The sequence below is a fragment of the Colletotrichum jinshuiense genome, chromosome 8 (assembly GCF_051148585.1).
Source record: "Colletotrichum jinshuiense chromosome 8, complete sequence".
NCBI classification, from domain to species: Eukaryota; Fungi; Ascomycota; class Sordariomycetes; order Glomerellales; family Glomerellaceae; genus Colletotrichum; species Colletotrichum jinshuiense.
Window position 1 is genome coordinate 3,523,124 of NC_139315.1, and position 15,437 is coordinate 3,538,560.

The 15,437-nt window shown below is 57.6% G+C and overlaps 5 protein-coding genes across 5 annotated transcripts; 3 read left to right on the forward strand and 2 right to left on the reverse strand.

The window, feature by feature from the left end:
• Positions 1-984: 984 nt before the first annotated feature.
• Positions 985-3,879, reverse strand: EsH8_VIII_000922 (tetratricopeptide repeat protein; the record flags this gene model as incomplete). Its single annotated transcript, XM_083269964.1, has 3 exons — positions 985-1,118; positions 1,172-3,340; positions 3,393-3,879. 3 exons carry the CDS (start codon positions 3,877-3,879, stop codon positions 985-987), a joined length of 2,790 nt encoding a protein of 929 aa, XP_083129732.1.
• Positions 3,880-8,785: 4,906 nt separating this feature from the next.
• On the forward strand, positions 8,786-9,273 carry EsH8_VIII_000923 (CBP4-domain-containing protein; the record flags this gene model as incomplete). Its single annotated transcript, XM_083269965.1, has 3 exons — positions 8,786-8,838; positions 8,901-9,085; positions 9,137-9,273. The coding sequence occupies 3 exons, from the start codon at positions 8,786-8,788 to the stop codon at positions 9,271-9,273; spliced, it is 375 nt and encodes a 124-aa protein (XP_083129733.1).
• A 749-nt stretch (positions 9,274-10,022) lies between these two features.
• EsH8_VIII_000924 (NAC domain-containing protein) lies at positions 10,023-10,772 on the forward strand (the record flags this gene model as incomplete). The annotated part of the gene is made up of 3 exons (XM_083269966.1): positions 10,023-10,078; positions 10,272-10,444; positions 10,543-10,772. 3 exons carry the CDS (start codon positions 10,023-10,025, stop codon positions 10,770-10,772), a joined length of 459 nt encoding a protein of 152 aa, XP_083129734.1.
• Positions 10,773-11,200: 428 nt separating this feature from the next.
• On the reverse strand, positions 11,201-12,669 carry EsH8_VIII_000925 (tRNA-specific adenosine deaminase; the record flags this gene model as incomplete). The annotated part of the gene is made up of 2 exons (XM_083269967.1): positions 11,201-12,272; positions 12,506-12,669. 2 exons carry the CDS (start codon positions 12,667-12,669, stop codon positions 11,201-11,203), a joined length of 1,236 nt encoding a protein of 411 aa, XP_083129735.1.
• Positions 12,670-13,393: 724 nt separating this feature from the next.
• Positions 13,394-14,286, forward strand: EsH8_VIII_000926 (60S ribosomal protein eL24; the record flags this gene model as incomplete). Its single annotated transcript, XM_083269968.1, has 3 exons — positions 13,394-13,444; positions 13,712-13,855; positions 14,008-14,286. The coding sequence occupies 3 exons, from the start codon at positions 13,394-13,396 to the stop codon at positions 14,284-14,286; spliced, it is 474 nt and encodes a 157-aa protein (XP_083129736.1).
• Between the last annotated feature and the right edge of the window lie 1,151 nt (positions 14,287-15,437).

Sequence of the window (15,437 nt, forward strand, 5' to 3'; positions counted from 1 at the left end):
AGATGGCTGTTGTAGCTACTCTCTCAATGTCCTTATTAAATGCCAGTGCCTAGTTGTCTTCTTCAATAAGATTCCACCAGAATTCTTCTCGTTGTTCGTGTGCGATGTTTCTCGTCTCGGCCCTCGGAACCAGGCCGCCTCGTGCACCAATGCACTGGTCAAAGTGGCTATCTTGATGGATTTGCCTCCTTTCATGCCTCGCCCTTGCCAACTTCTCTCGAGCTCTGGGACCGTTTGTGTGGCCATTCTGCCCGCGAGCACGTTCCCGGCTCTCGAGAGTTCGTCTGTATGTTGGGAGTTTATTTACTACTTGACCTTCTTGAACTCGCGAGTTTTGTCCTTGGAAAAAAAGAAAAAAAAGGGGTTTAAAAAAAAGCCCTTCCCCCGGTCAACCTTATTCTAGCCTCTATTCCGACCAAGTCTGGATACAGACTTGCGGCACGACTACAAACCGTCTTGCCAGCGCTCAAGGCGATGACTGTCAGCCACTCCATCTCCCTCCCCCACCTCTGCACGCGTGGGCCGGATTTGATAGGGAAAGCACAGCACGGCAGGGAGGACCGTATGGACAAACTCATCAGGTACGGGTTGGTGGATGATTATATATGCTAAACGCCAAATATCGACTCTATGGGTCATGCCATCCCGCCCTCGAGCGATGTGGCATGAATGCAAAACCTCCCACCCGCCATCATCATGTCATGGTCTGGGGAGTGAACTATGCGAATGCCTCCCGTCCCACGAAAAAGAAAAGAACCAAAATGACCGCCTGTTCCAGAACGCCAGTGCAACCTCCTATCTCGAGCTTTTGCTTTCCTGTTCCGAGTAGACCGTACATCTGGTCGTTTGATGCCGTACAAGTACACGGGGTTGCACCGTCGTCTCTTCATCCTCTATCGTGGTCGTCATCGCGGTCGACACAGGAGCCCAGCCCGGACCGCTCGTATTACATGCGAAGTTATTGGGTTTGGCGAGGGCCTCCGTCTACATGACGGAACATTCGCCCTCCTGTTGCTTGCCGATCTTGCTGCGCGAGATGCGCTCCCGCTGGCGGGGGCCGTTCTTGCCGGCGCGCTTGAGGTCTTCGAGGCGCTCGCGAGCCTTGGGGAAGTCTTGGGCTGCAGAAAAACTGTCAGTAGGAGTTCGCCACGGATGACTGATTGACACTTACCAGCTGCTCTCCAGTACCATCGCTTTGCGTCCTCCATGTTAGCCGGCACACCGATGCCCACTTCGGTAAAGTAACCCATCGCATACTCGGCCTTGGCTAGACCAGCCGTAGCAGCTTTCCGGGCCCACAGATACGCCTCCGTGTCGCTCTGCTGCAGGACATTGTCACTACCAGTGAGGTACCAACCACTGAGTGACAACTCGGACTGGTGCTCGCCCTGCTGCGCTGCTCGGGAGTACCACATAATGGACTGCCGGGGATCGACAGGGCAGCCCATGAGGCCGTACTCGAACGCGCAACCAAGGCGGTACTGCGAGAACTTGTAGCCAAGGTCGGCCGCCTGCCTGAAGAGCTGGAACGCGTAGGGCTCATCTTTGATGATTGCGTCATTCGGAGCTGCGGACTCGTACAGCAGACCCAATTCGTGCAAAGCATGAGGGTTCTCGGCGTCGGCCCGTTCGGCAGCCCGCTTCAGCCATCCGACGGCCTCGCGAGGGTTCTTTGGCTGGCCCAGAAGTCCTTTTAGCAAAATCATGCCGACCTTGTACATGGCGGGCGTGTCCCCGAGCGTAGCAGCTCTCTTATACCACTGAATCGCCTTCAAAGGGTCCTTCCTTGTACCGCCGCCTTCTTCGTGGCCAATCTCGCAGCATACGGCCGTTCTGTAGGCTGCGGCTGCGTGCCCAAGTTTCGCGGCAGACTGGTACAACGTAAAGGCCTCCTTGTTGTCCGGCTCCACTCCAAATAAGCCGCGCCCAAGGCAATCGGCGTAGAAGAACATGGCATCCGGATTCTGCGCATTCGACAGTTTCTTGAGAATCTTGCTCGCGTCGATGTGGTATCTTTCGCGGGCGCGAGTTCTCAGCTTAGGATCAGCAAGGTGGGGGGCTAGAACATCCGCGGCTTCTACTAGTCTCTTTGCTAGTCTCATGGCAGACTCTTGGTCGTTCGGGTTCGATTTGACGATCTGGCGCAGTCGCTCGAGCTCCTCCTGTGTCACGGGCGTTGTGATCTCTGGAGCCGAGGGCTTGCCCGGCTGCTGAGACGGGATTGCCTGTTGCGGCGGAGGCACGCCGCCAGGACCAGCGGGAGGCGTCGGCCCGCCTGGTGCGCCGCTGTAGTTGCGGACAGGGGCAGGCTTATCGGCGATGCTGACCATGGAATTGGGCATGTGGCCGGGTCGAATGGGGGCCGGGTGGGATGGCAGAGAGTCGGCGCTGCGGTTTGGAGGGGGTCCAGGAGCCATACCAGGATGACCCATCTGTTGGTTTTGCGGCGGTTGGTCCCAGCCGTTAGGTCCCTGGTAGCCGTCCTGGTAGCCCCCGTTCATCGGTGGCATGGGAGGGGCATCGCCAGCCATCTCAAAGACGGCTTGCTGCGACTGCCTGAGATCGGGCTGCGACTTGGTTCGACTCATTTCGGGAACCCGTTTTGCGCCAGGCTGTGTGTGCTCGGCGATGCCAGGCCTCATATGCTGATCGAACGAGCCGCGAGGCCCGTTTGATGGTGCCGCATTGAAATCAGGAACGTCATGCTGGGCATAGCTGGCAGTGCTCTGGTTGCTCATGCGGGTAGAGTGGTAGTAGGCGTCGTAGACATCGCCGAATGATGCCCTAGTCTCTCGGTACCCATCGTAACCCTCGTCGTACTCTCCGCCATATCCTCCCTGCTGCGGTGGATATTGCTGTTGCTGCTGTTGCTGTTGCTGCTGCTGAGGCGGCGGCATTGGGTTTGGAGGATACATGCGCTGCGGCGGTGGCCGATTCCCTTGTGCCGTCGAGGGCCGGGGAGGGACTCCGCCACGCGGTGGTGCGATTGGGCCGCCGTATGTGTCCATACGTGGTGGAGGCGCACGCCTCTGCGACGGATCGTTGACTGGCATCGTCATACTCCTCGAGGGGGGCGCAAAGTCGTCCCTCGGAGGCCCGCCGTACCCCGGGTCCGGACCGCGCCGTTGATCCGGGTAGCCTCGCGGCGGCGCTCTGCCATTGGGAGGGCCGGGAGGGCCAGGTGGTCGTTGAGGCGAGATTTCCATGCCAGCCATCTGATTCAATATCGCGTTCTCTGCGTCAAGGTCTGTCTTGCGGCCTTGTCCCGGGAAGGCCGGGAAAGCACCGCCAAATCCTTGGGGGCTCAACGGGTTCTGATCTTGCGGCCGGGGGCGGTTTGCTGACGATTCATCAGCATACGAGGGGCGCGCACAGAGCAGGGCGTAACTTACGGGCAGGATCAGAGTTCGCCGATCGTTCGTACAGACCAGGGCGACCCCCTCCTCGGGCATTAGGGAATCCTCCCCGGCCTCCGGGACCACCACCCCGTGGGGGGTATGCGCCGCGACCACCATCTGCCGTCGGAGGGCGTGCTATGGGACCGCCTCTCCCCATCTGGGGCGGCCGTCCTCCTCCTCTTCCCGGGCCATTGGGCCCAGGGCCACCAGGTCCAGGTCCACCACCACCGTAGTAGTCTTGTTGCGGGTAGCCTTGGTTTGGCGGCGGGCCTCTGGCATAGTTCGGGTCTTGATACTGGCCGCCGTAGTCTGGGCCATAGCCTCCATCGTCGTACTGGTCGTACCCATATCCGTCTTGCTGGTAGCCGTCGAACTGCTGGGGACCCCGCGGTGCAGGGCCGGGCCCAGGACCGGGACCGGGACCAGGACGAGGTGCTGGCGGGCCACCGCCGTAAGGGCGCTGTCCCGGGTATCCTGTCATGGTCTGCTATACCGGGACTGGTCGTGTCGAAACGACGTGTTGGAGGTGTCGGGATCGTTGGCGCAAGATGGAGGATTCGTGGGGGGTTGTGTATTCGCGGGCGTGTTGACGTGCAGGTAGGTAGGTAGGTGGTTTATGGTCGGGAAAGGGCCCGCTTAGGTAGGTAGCTCCTAGGAGGCTCGGGGTCGCATAAGGGTAACGGAAAGGAGAAAATTAGGTGTAGCTCCACAGCTTGCCGAAAATGGACTGTTTACAACAGGCGCATAGCTGACGCTGTCGTGAGCCCTTGGGGTCGTCGGGGGGGTTGGTTCCTAGGCCGGGATTCAACACGTTTCGGCTCAATGTTGATCGACAGTTTCGGCGGGCCAGGCTATGCGGGAGAGCGGACGAGCCGACTTGTTCTGAGAGACCAGTCCACAGCAATCTGGGCTTGGTCGGCGCAGAAAGGCAAAATGAAGCAAGGTCCCAAGGGGGGAAAGGAGAGAATAAGAAAGACCAAGAGCCGCGCGTTGACAGTGCCGGGGAAGGAGGGTCGATAGAGCAGCTGTTAAGGGGAGAGATCGCAGGTGTTTCCAGAACACGGCGTTTATTGGTGGCGCTGGCGGTGGAGACGTTGGAAGGGGGTTGGGCCGAACTGGTCTGGGCAGCTGTGTAGGTAGTGGGAAGGACCTGGTCGCCACCGTGTAGCGCAGCGGGTGTGGAATGGTGTGGTGTTGGGCGTTCAAGGAGAGTGAAGGAGAGGTAAGAGATAGAGGGCGAGGACGAGGTCGGCCTCATGCACGCGTCCAGTCCACAGACCAAGGAGCTAAGTGTGGGTGTGGGTGTGGGTGTGTGCGAGTGTATGCTATACTTGTTGTGTGCGTGGTGGTGGTGGTGGTATGTGTGTGTGCGTGTGGACGTGTGGACTCTTGTGTGTGTGTGTGGGAACGAAAGGAGCAAAAGCGAGAGCGGATGCAGTGTAACTACTAAAACTACTAACTACTGCAGGTCTGGTGAATAAAGTCAAGACCGGGGGAGGGGATGGGCTGGACGGATTGGACGGAACTGCAGTGTTGGACGAGCCAAGCGCAAGGTACGTCGTTCCGCGCTGCGAGGTACACGTATGAATGATAATTAAGGTAGGGTTCCTAAGGTGAGGAAGTGGACGAGGGGATGGGGTGTGTGGTGTTTCGTCTCCTGGGGGACCCCGGCCACTGGTTGCAGTTGTAGTGCTGCGGCGGATGGTAAGGCAGGCTGGCAGGCGGGTAGGTTGCTTGGTGGTCAAGCAGCGCTGCGAAGGGAGGTAGGTACTCGATCGAGTGCGGTACGTACCCTGCCAGGTCAGTCCAGGTACCAGTAGGTCAAGTCTGAAAGGAAAGGAAAGATCTGGAAGGAAAGGAACCCCTCGGCGAATCAATGTCTCTCTGATCTCTCTCTCTCTCTCTACTATGTCTGTCCCTGGGAGGCAGGCACTCGGGGGTGCGGATATACTTGGGCGGTCGAATTGGCGACTTGTTGGCCACAGACGAGAGAGAGAGAGAGAATGAGAGAGCGAGTACCTCAACCCGAGCAAAAAGCAACGAAATGACGGCAGTGTTTGAGAAGCCGCTTATCGGGGCCGTGTCCCTCATTTTTCATCTTATTGATGTTCCGAGCCACGGTCCGGCAACGACGGTATTGCCAGGGTATCAGGGTACTTCTTAACTTCCTGTCAATGGGCATGTGCCGCACAGAAGAATAACAACAACGACGCCGGCATCGACCTGCATCGTTTCTACGTATTATTGCCACCGGAATTCTCTGCTTCTGTTGCCTCCGCCCGCTGTTGATTTCGCTGTTTTCTCGACAAGGCATGTCATGTTCGAGAGAAGAGGAACTGCCCTCACGAGGACCGCTACCCACCCGATACAACGCTACCACGGTACTTGGGCGACTGGCTGGGGAGAAAAGATGGAGTGCCTCACTAAGGCAAGGTACCGGTCCAGTCAGTGCTCGCACTGCCGCCGCTAGCTGGAGGTCCCCTTTGGTTGGCTTTGCTTTGCTTTGTTCTGCTCTGCTTTGCTTTGCAGAAGCTACTCGGGCGCATTGAAAAGGCCCAACAAACACCACCCTTGATCCCTGCCCCACCCGTCAGAGCAACATTATTTCCCTTTACATAGCAAATACGCTACTACCATCTGTGTAGGGCCTCCCGCATCCCGCCCCTCCGCTAAATAAATGACTTAGGGAGCTGTCACTCCTTCTTTTTTAATAGATTTTTTTTTCCCCAGTGGACCATCCTGCAGTACACACACTAGAACATGGTCCTTCCCCCGGCGCACACTTGCGTGGTGGGTGCTCGAGGAGCCGCCCCACGCCGCGCTTCTTTCCTGGACCATGCGCCTGAGAGCGAGAAAGCTTCCCTGGAGAAACTGGGCGGGCACTGGAAAGGTTCGTCCGAGCGCTGGAACGAGGGTCTTCCCGGCAACGTGACTTGGACACTGAGGTCATGGCTACGGATACACTGGGCTCCATGCTCCAGCTTCGCATTCCATTCCACATCCCATCCCCACCCGCCTACAAAGAGGAGTCGAAGGGCCAATCGAACCACCAAAAAAGGCTGCTGTTGTTGTTCCGGGAAACCCAACCTGTCTTTCTTTTCGCACCCGGTTTGCGGGCAGCTATGCCGCTTCCGTCTTGTCGTCGCGAGCCAGCCCAGAGACATGTCAACCTCGATTGGGAATCTCCAGGAAGCCCCAAAAGCTTCATCCAACCGCTCCTCTTTGCGTGTAGGCTCCCCTCAGCCACCGTCATCAATGCAGTGATGTGCCCTCGAGAGTGTGAGAAAAGGAAGCAAGAGGAAAAAAGACGTATCATTCACCAAGCATCCCGCCTGTTCATGACGGTGTACCTGGCCTGATCGTGCAACGTGCCCAACCAAGCCACAAGGATCACTCCTCCTAGCAACTCCCCCCTCCCCGTTGCAATGCGTTCTACGTAGTTCGAGGCACAACCAGAGCGCTGTATCAGAAACTCTCCAGTGGCAAACCTGATTGGCCTCGAGTCCCCCTTCCAGTCTGGTCCCCCGGGCTCTGCCCTCGGGGTCCAGTTATGTCACACATGAGCCGCGAGCCGTGTAGTGTAGCATCAAGGGGTGGCTATCGTTCGGCCCTCAGGTCCCATCCGCACAGCAGCAGCAAAACAGAAGAAAAAAAAATTGCCGTCGGGTTTCGGAGAGTCAAAAGGTAATACAATTGTGAGGTGTCGAGGAGCAAGGGCGAGGAAACAGTCCAGGCTCCTTTGAACCCCTAATTACCGGCGTGGTAAGTGCCGGCAGCCCGTGACCAGGGGCCATCAAGTTTGCAGAATCTCTGTGCGCCGACCCTGTCTGCGACATTTCATCTCATCTCTCACTCCCGTCGTCTCCCGTCCTGAAGCCCAGAGCGCTGATGAACGGTTGCGGGATTCAGTGAGGGAAATGAGAGAACTGAGAAATGAGAAATTGCTGTTGACGCAGCCAGTCCGATCCGGTGCCGCTAGTTTGGGGCTCCCTCACGTGGCGGCGGTCCTTGTGACTGAAATGCACCGCCGGGCAGGCAAATTGCTGGTCTCTACGGCGAGAGACAATTGACCTTGTGACTAGAGCCTCTGCGGCTTTTGCTTGGGCATTCGTCAATTGCCCGCCAGCCTCTTCGGTCATGCCTGGGAGGCCTCTGCCCTAATAACATAATAACCGTATTGCTTTACGACGGGGGAGATTCCGGTTCCCTCTCGCCTCCACTCTTGACCGTCTCCGGGGTGGGAACTTCCAAGGTCGAATGGGAAAGCCGTTCGGCCCGGTCAGGGTCAGCGTACGGCCAAGGAAGTGGCTGTGGGTTAGCCAGTCGTCAGCTCCCGTCCCACGAGCATTTTCCGCCTCACGAAAGGGCTAAGCGGCCAAGGCCGGCCTTTCCGTGTGGGGTCCATGGCTCTAAATGCCAACGGTCGAATCAAGACGCCATCGTACGACCAGACGCTTGAGAGCCTGCAACGTCCTCAACAGACGAAAAGAAAGAACCTTTTGCCACAGCAGCAGACAGCCAATGTTTGTCCTCGACAGGCTAGGCTGGAGGGGCCAATGAAGAATGCCCTTGCAGGCAGGCTCCTACGGGTTGATCTTGGATTCTGATTCCGGGGGTGCTATGCCGCACCTTGCAGAGGTCGGTGCTCGACTTCGTCCTGTCATTGGGAGGTTCCGCTACGAGACGGGAGGCTATTTGGCGTTGTTCCTGCAGCTTGCAGCGGTGTGTCGGCTCATTTTGCTTCGTCCTGTCGATCTGGAGCGCTGCCCGTCTCCAAGACGTGCTTCATCCAACCACGCACGTTTGCTTCTGTTGGGTGGCTTGGCCACAGTCCACCCCACGGACGTGTGTCAGGGCCGCCCGCGCCACGAGCCTGCAGTTCATCACGATCCGCGGATGCGGCAGTGCTAGGAAGATGAGAATTAGTGTATTGGTTTGTCGTTGATGAAACGTTAGGCTTGAAGTGCTACAGAGCTGAAGAAGATTCAGTCTCGTGCTTCTTAGCTCATCCCAACCAGTGCCTTTTATCACGGCAATTGGTCCAAAGTGAGATGAAAAACATGAGGACCAGCTGCACCTCGCTTCTCTCGTGCCTCGAGCTATACGCGGGAGAGTGCACGAGACTTAACCTGCTAGGACCTGTTGTGCACCCGGGCGACTTCAGTCCATTCAGTCGAGGTTTGCTTATGTAAGACATGGCAGCTTGCTCACCGCCTTCCGCAATAGGTCACAGCTGGTAGATCTCCAATCAAGCGCGTCAGGTTCGTCATCGACCATGCAGAAGATTGCCCCTTCGTCGCGACCGCTCAAATCAATACGTCTGCACCGGAGCCTCGCCAGACCCATCGCATCAGATCACCCGACTCATCTCACGAAAGACGGGCATAATGGCAGCAAAGAAGGCCACCAATTGGAAGCTGTGGGGGAAGATGATGCTTGGGTATGATGAACCTGCATTGAGCGGGAAAACCCTTATGGACGAAAAACTGACTGAGCTCATAGCGGAGGAGCCTTCTGCATCGGCGGTCCGGCCTTCACCATGTGGGTGACGCCGACAGAGGAGGAGCTCTTTAAGCGATACAACCCCGAGTTGCAGGCGAGGAGTCTGGCAAACCGAGAGAAGACGCAAGCCGAGTTCGACCACTTTGTGACAAAGCTGAAGGAGTACTCAAAGTCGAACAGGCCCAGTATGCGCCATCCTTCCGACCACGAAACGCGTATGGCTAACAAGATGATAGTCTGGGAAGTGCGGGACGAGGATATTGAAAGACAAAGGGTGGCGGCGTTGCAGGAGCGGAAGAGGAGAGAGGCCGACCTCAAGGCGCAGCAAGATACGATGAGGAAAGAGTCGGGAGTGTCGGATGAACTGGATTAACCGGATTGATTCTCGGTCTTTGGGGCCACGGACTGTATTATACGTGTTGAAATTGGGAGATCTGGGGATGTGCCTTAACTGGCTGTACAACAACAGAAGATACCATGACAACCTCCTAAGGGTTGGGATAATTTTTTTCGGAGGGGGCGTTCACGGAGGCGAAAAATCTGGACGGTTTGGCTGAGTCGCGCCACGAGGAGTGCCGAAATGCTGGATTTTCCAACGGAACAATCTCAACTTCATAAAAGCAAGCCAACAGCAGGCACCTCTTTGAAGGAAATAAACGTTGCGAAGCTGCTTTCGTGACCCCTCCAAAAGCCAGCCCAGAAGCGCCCGTTTAGGTGCCCCACCGTCTTCGGTGTGCCCTCGGTGAGGTGGGCGCACCTCGGCACATACTATTTCCGCAAGCGAGGAAACTCTTGGCACGCACAAAACCCTCCATCACCAGATTGCCCGTCACCAAAGCTCAGAGCGGCTCAGCCTTACGACAGTAATACGGGACGTGACGACGAACGAATTACGGTAAGCGGTTTTCTCCGCCTTGCCGGGACCGGACGAAAGCGTGATCTCGCTCTGTCTTCGCCTGGGGGGTCGGCAGGTGGCTGCCCGCCCGGGTTTTTCCCACCTCCAAACACATTTTTTGCTAATTGCCCTGGCGCACAGCTTCCTAAACCCGCCCATTTCCTATTCCCCCACCCGCAAACCACCTTCCTCCCCCCCAAACGTCCAAGTTCGAGCATCTGCCCACCATGTCGGACGTCCAGGAACGCCTCAAGAAGCTCGGTGCCTCCGCGCGTATCGGTATGTAGACTCAGTATTTGTTTTTATTTCGTGTTTGATGAATTGAAGCTGACGGCCGGTTCGCGCAGGGTATGTGTGATCTCCGAAAAATGACCCCTCACTTGCCCTCCAAATCCCTCCCTCACCGAGTCGAAAACACCATCGCGATGTTGCCCTAGTTGATGACTAACGCACCGATTTTTTTCCCTCGACAACAGTGGCAAGGGCACTCCCCGCAGAAAGGTGAAGCGTGCGCCTGCGCGCTCCGCCGCCGACGACAAGAAGCTCCAGGCCGCCCTGAAGAAGCTCAACGTCCAGCCCATCCAGGCCATTGAGGAGGTCAACATGTTCAAGTCCGACGGCAACGTCATCCACTTCGCTGCTCCCAAGGGTAATGACTTCCCCTCCCGCTTGCCTCGTCGAGGAAGCTCCCCATCAACCGCGAGAAATGAGCTTTTGCTAAGATGACGTGCTTTTGTTCGTAAACAGTCCACGCCGCTGTCCCCGCCAACACCTTCGCCATCTACGGCAACGGTGAGGACAAGGAGCTCACCGAGCTCGTCCCCGGCATCCTTAACCAGCTCGGCCCCGACTCGCTCGCTTCCCTGCGCAAGCTCGCCGAGAGCTACCAGAACATGCAGAAGGAGGGCAAGGACGGTGAGGAGGACGACATCCCCGACCTGGTCGAGGGTGAGAACTTCGAGAGCAAGGTCGAGTAAATCGGAATCAAATAAAAGGACAACCGATGGTTCTTCTCTTTTTGGTTGGAGTTTGATCGAATACCGGGTCCGTGGATATATCATCTAAGCGTGTGGATTGAGGAATGGGAAAAAACAAAACACTTTGAATTCCAACGCAACGATCGACACGACGGTCTTTGTCCGCTTCTGCGGGCAAAATGGATCTCATGAGGGTACAGACTACAAGCTCTGGGAAAAAACGAGGTTCATGTTCATCCCCCCATGCAATACCAAAGTCTCTGCATAATGAACAATGCAAAAGTCTGGGAAATCAAGGACGACTGTGACGTGGCATGCGAAACCAGTGACGCTTTGTGGGTTGCGGCCCTCCCATCATATGTCGCAAGATCGCTCAAGTAAGCCTCAATTCGCTGCATGTCTGTGAGATGATGGTCCAGTTTCCCCTCCTACGAAAGGACGAAGTCATCGTCTCCGGCGTTGACCGCCCATCCGGCCAACGCCTCCCTTCTGGCATCGTCCTTCGCCTCCCGTCTGTCCGCCAGGAGCTGTCCCTCTTTCAAAAGGGCATACGTATCGACCTCGAGGGCACCCCGCAAGGCGGCGCCGCCCTCCCCGAGCCCTCCCGCGATGGCCAGCGCAAGCTCCCACATCCTCCGTCTAGAGACCAGGCTCGCCCCCTTGACATCAAACGCCTTCCGTCCCTGCAGCACGCCGCCCATCGTCCCCTCGTCGACGCCGCTGGGGGTCCACGCCGCCGCCAGGTTGCTCGCCGCAATCTTCTCCGCCCGCGCCTTGACGCTCCGCTTGGAGAAGGCAAACTCCCTGGCCGTGGTCCTGACCTCGAACGGGGAGAACCTGTACCCGCCCTTCCACTCTCGCCCGGCCAGGCCCTTCATCCTCCCGGTCTCCGAGAAGGACCTCTCGCATCCCGTGGCCGAGTACTGCGACTCCGGCAGCACGAGCGAGGAGATGTAGGCGTCGCCCGGGTGGACGAGCAGCGAGGTCAGCGAGGAGAGGAGGGATGTGCACTGCTTCAGGGCCAGCTTGTCGGAGCACGATTTGGACATGGTCGGGGGCGCGTCGCCGCGCGCCGGTTTGCGGCGGACGACGCCCAGCTGGGAGAAGTAGGCGCGCCCGGGGAGGGATTCGACGCCCGCCGTTGTCGCTGCCGGGGCGGCGGCAGCAGGTTCGGGCGTAGGGGGCACCTCCCAGGGAGAGGCGTCCTCCTGCGCGGCCATGGTGAGCTCCATGCTCGCGTCGCCGCAGGGCGCTTCGGAGCAGTACATGTGCAGCTTGACGCCGTCCCTGATGGCGAAAGGTTGCGGCGAGTCGGCGGACAGCTCGTAAGGCTCCCGCCTTCTGACGAAGTCCGAGGCAGTGCCCTGAGTACTGCTGTGGCACTCGTCCAGGAGGCAGCGGTTGAAGGCGCGGATGGCCAGGACCTCGGCGTGCCAGTCATGTAGAGCGTTGCCTTTTGCTAAGGGGAGTTTGTTGGCGGGTAGGCATTTCATGCCCGTCCTGTGAGACTTATTAGCCCACTATTCAGGGGAAGGGTAATGATAGATGCATAGAATGGTCTCTTGTCATATTGCTACGGATCTAGCTATGGATATACATATTTGGTAATGAAGCAAAAGGTTGAAGCAACCCTGAAGGCTGAAGGAATATAAAATCAATGATTACAAGCGGACTTGGGCACAGCAGACTGACTTCGATCATAAACATCGAGGCTCACAAGCCATGAAACTTACGCGAGTGAGAGGCAGGTCAAGACGCCATCCTGCTCGGCAACGATGCCGCTCAGGGGAACCCATTCGTGAAGACCATTGTCCCTGACTTGGGGCCTGCGCTTCGCCGGGAGCTTTTGGAACTTTTGCAGAACCAGGTCGGCAATCTGGTCGGGGTCAGCCATCATTTGCAGCCGTGATTTGTTCGTCAGCGTTCTTGTCGCCCTTAGCCAGCTCTTCATCCCGAGCTCAACGTCGTTGACATCCCTCTGTTGCGGAGGCTCGTCCCGGGGGCCATTCAAATCAACTCTGTAAGTGAGTGGTGGGGGGCCATATTGGAGTGAGAAGCCGGTGGGGGTCCCGACCTGACCAAGGACCCGCCTTCCACTGCCCGCTCGCAGAACCATCATAGGTGGCTCAGCCACAGGGCAACGGCAACTCCACGCAGGGCAAGGCGGGGCACCAGCCACAAGGCGCAAAAAAACGCACACAAACCCTGCGCCGACAAAACCGAGCGCCTCCCACGTGACCACTCGCTAAGCGAAAAGCCGGTGTGGGGCCAGGGCACACTTCCCCGACCCACGACACCTACCGCCCGCAACGCAAGCCAGAGTCGAAAATTGAATCTCGCGAAGAGCGCCGTTTACCCTCCCCCCTTCCCGAACCCTTCGACCTCATCGACAAGTCAGCAAACGTTCGCATTCAATACCGCCAATGTACGTGCAATCCCTCCCATCCCGAACAAACTCGCCCCCGGTCGCCTTCGTCTAGCTGTTTCTCCCACACTGAAATCTACACGGGCGGAAGCTGCTTTTTTTCGAGATTGCTCGCCGGGCTAGACGAGGACCGATTTGAGGGGCACATTTGAGCGCGATTTGAGAGTTTCTTGGGTTTTCTGACAGTTTCTTCAAGATGCGCACGTACGACGACACGTTCTCGGGCCAGAGAATCTACCCTGGCAAGGTACGATGACAGACCTTCTCTCCCCCCTCGGACATCATCTTCCCCTCCCGTCGATCGAAGGATTGTTTCGAAGCATTGCTATGTTGGGCAGAGGAGGGCGGGAGCAGGATTCCCCCCTCACTCATTGGACATGCGGGCATGATGGGCAGCGACTGGAAAAAGAATGCACAGGCAGTCACGATCGACGGGGTGGAGTGATTGAACGAGATTTGGGGAGAACTACGGATATCAAAAAAGGACAAGCGCTGACGAGACTCTGAACTGCAGGGTAAGCTCTACGTCCGCGGTGACAGCAAGATCTTCCGCTTCCAGAACGGAAAGTCCCAGTCCCTGTTCCTCCAGCGCAAGAACCCCCGCCGCATCGCCTGGACCGTTCTGTACCGTCGCCAACACCGCAAGGGTATCTCTGAGGTATGTTTCTTTCCCCTCTCCCTCCAGCTCGCGACGTTGGACAAGCCTTGGTCATGGCCTCATCAATAGATGAGCGTCGTGCGCCGTGGCGACTTCCAACGCCTAACGAGCCACGGACACGCGAGGAGACAGATGACTGACACCCACCACAGGAGGTCGCCAAGAAGCGCACTCGCCGCACCGTCAAGGCCCAGCGTGCCATCGTTGGTGCTTCCCTCGATGTGATCAAGGAGAAGCGCACCATGCGCCCCGAGGCGCGTACCGCCGCCCGCGCTGCCGCCATCAAGGAGTCCAAGGACAAGAAGACCGCCGCCGCCGCCGCCAAGAAGGCCGAGAAGGCCAAGTCTGCTGCCGCCGGCAAGAAGGGCCCCATCGCCAGCAAGCAGGGCTCCAAGGGCGCTGCCCCCAAGGTCCAGGCCCGGACCCGTTAAGTTTTCGCCTCTGATGGGGAGGGATTCCTTGAAGTGAAAAAGTAAAATATGGGCATGGCGCGGGATAAAACGAGCCAGTTCCAGCCCAGTCCCCCCTGGGCTTGGCTGGTGGGGAGGACCGAGAGGAACCTTTGATAAGATGGGACAATACGACCAGGTTCAACTATTTGGAGTCGAGGGTTCTTTGTGCTTTGACGGCTGGTTCTATAACTACACAATCACGGTAGCACGGAATGCATGGATTGTCCCACGGGATTACCAAGTTAAATACTGGGGCTGCGTCCGCCCGCCCTCGTCCGCTCAACTATGACCTGTCGTCTGTGATGTGTGTGAGAACCGAATCCGAGCCTCGAGGGCCTTTGCTGTGAGGCTGGTTCGTTTGGAAGGGGGGACTATAAGACTGTCGTAAGATCGTCGAAGACTGGATGTCATAAGCAAAAGTCTATTCATTCCCCATGGAGGCAGCTCCCTGATTAATAAGCTCGTCATCGCGATGTCCATCCCAAAGCTGAGAGGGGCGTTCCGGTCCTCATCGATACGACGCCCCACGTGTCTGTGTGTGTGGCCCTGCTTCTATCAGCTCCCCCCTCCCCTCGCTGCACCCGCCCATTGGAAGCTCGTCTGGAAGATTTGTCAAAAGGCCGTCGTCGTCGGTCACAACCCCCCTCGTGCTAGGGAATCAAACAAGCAAAAACTGCAGGAGCAGCAGGGCAGCACTCGGTTTCATCAGACCACCCTCCCCCCTCCCCTCCCAATCACCGCAGCGAGAGAGAGAAAAAAACCAGTCCTGCTCGTTGCAGAAAGTCCACACTCATTCATGCAAGTAGACACACCGCCCACCCCCAGACTTGTCACGCCTCCCCTGGAATGGCGAACTGAGAAGGGAGCCTTCACTTGGTTACGCAGTACATGGTGAGAGCGCCTGTTACCGACTTGGTGGAGTCGAGGAAAGCCTCATGTTGAATCCGGGCCGCGCGGGTACAGCTTTGAATCTCCGAGCTTGAAGATCCCGCATCATTCTTCACCTCTCCCAATTCTGCCTCAGCCTCAGCCTCTATTCAGCGGCCGAGATCTACACACATCATTAATCTCGCGCATATACACACTTACACAAACGCGCACACATGCACAAATGGGACCCGCGTTGTAGT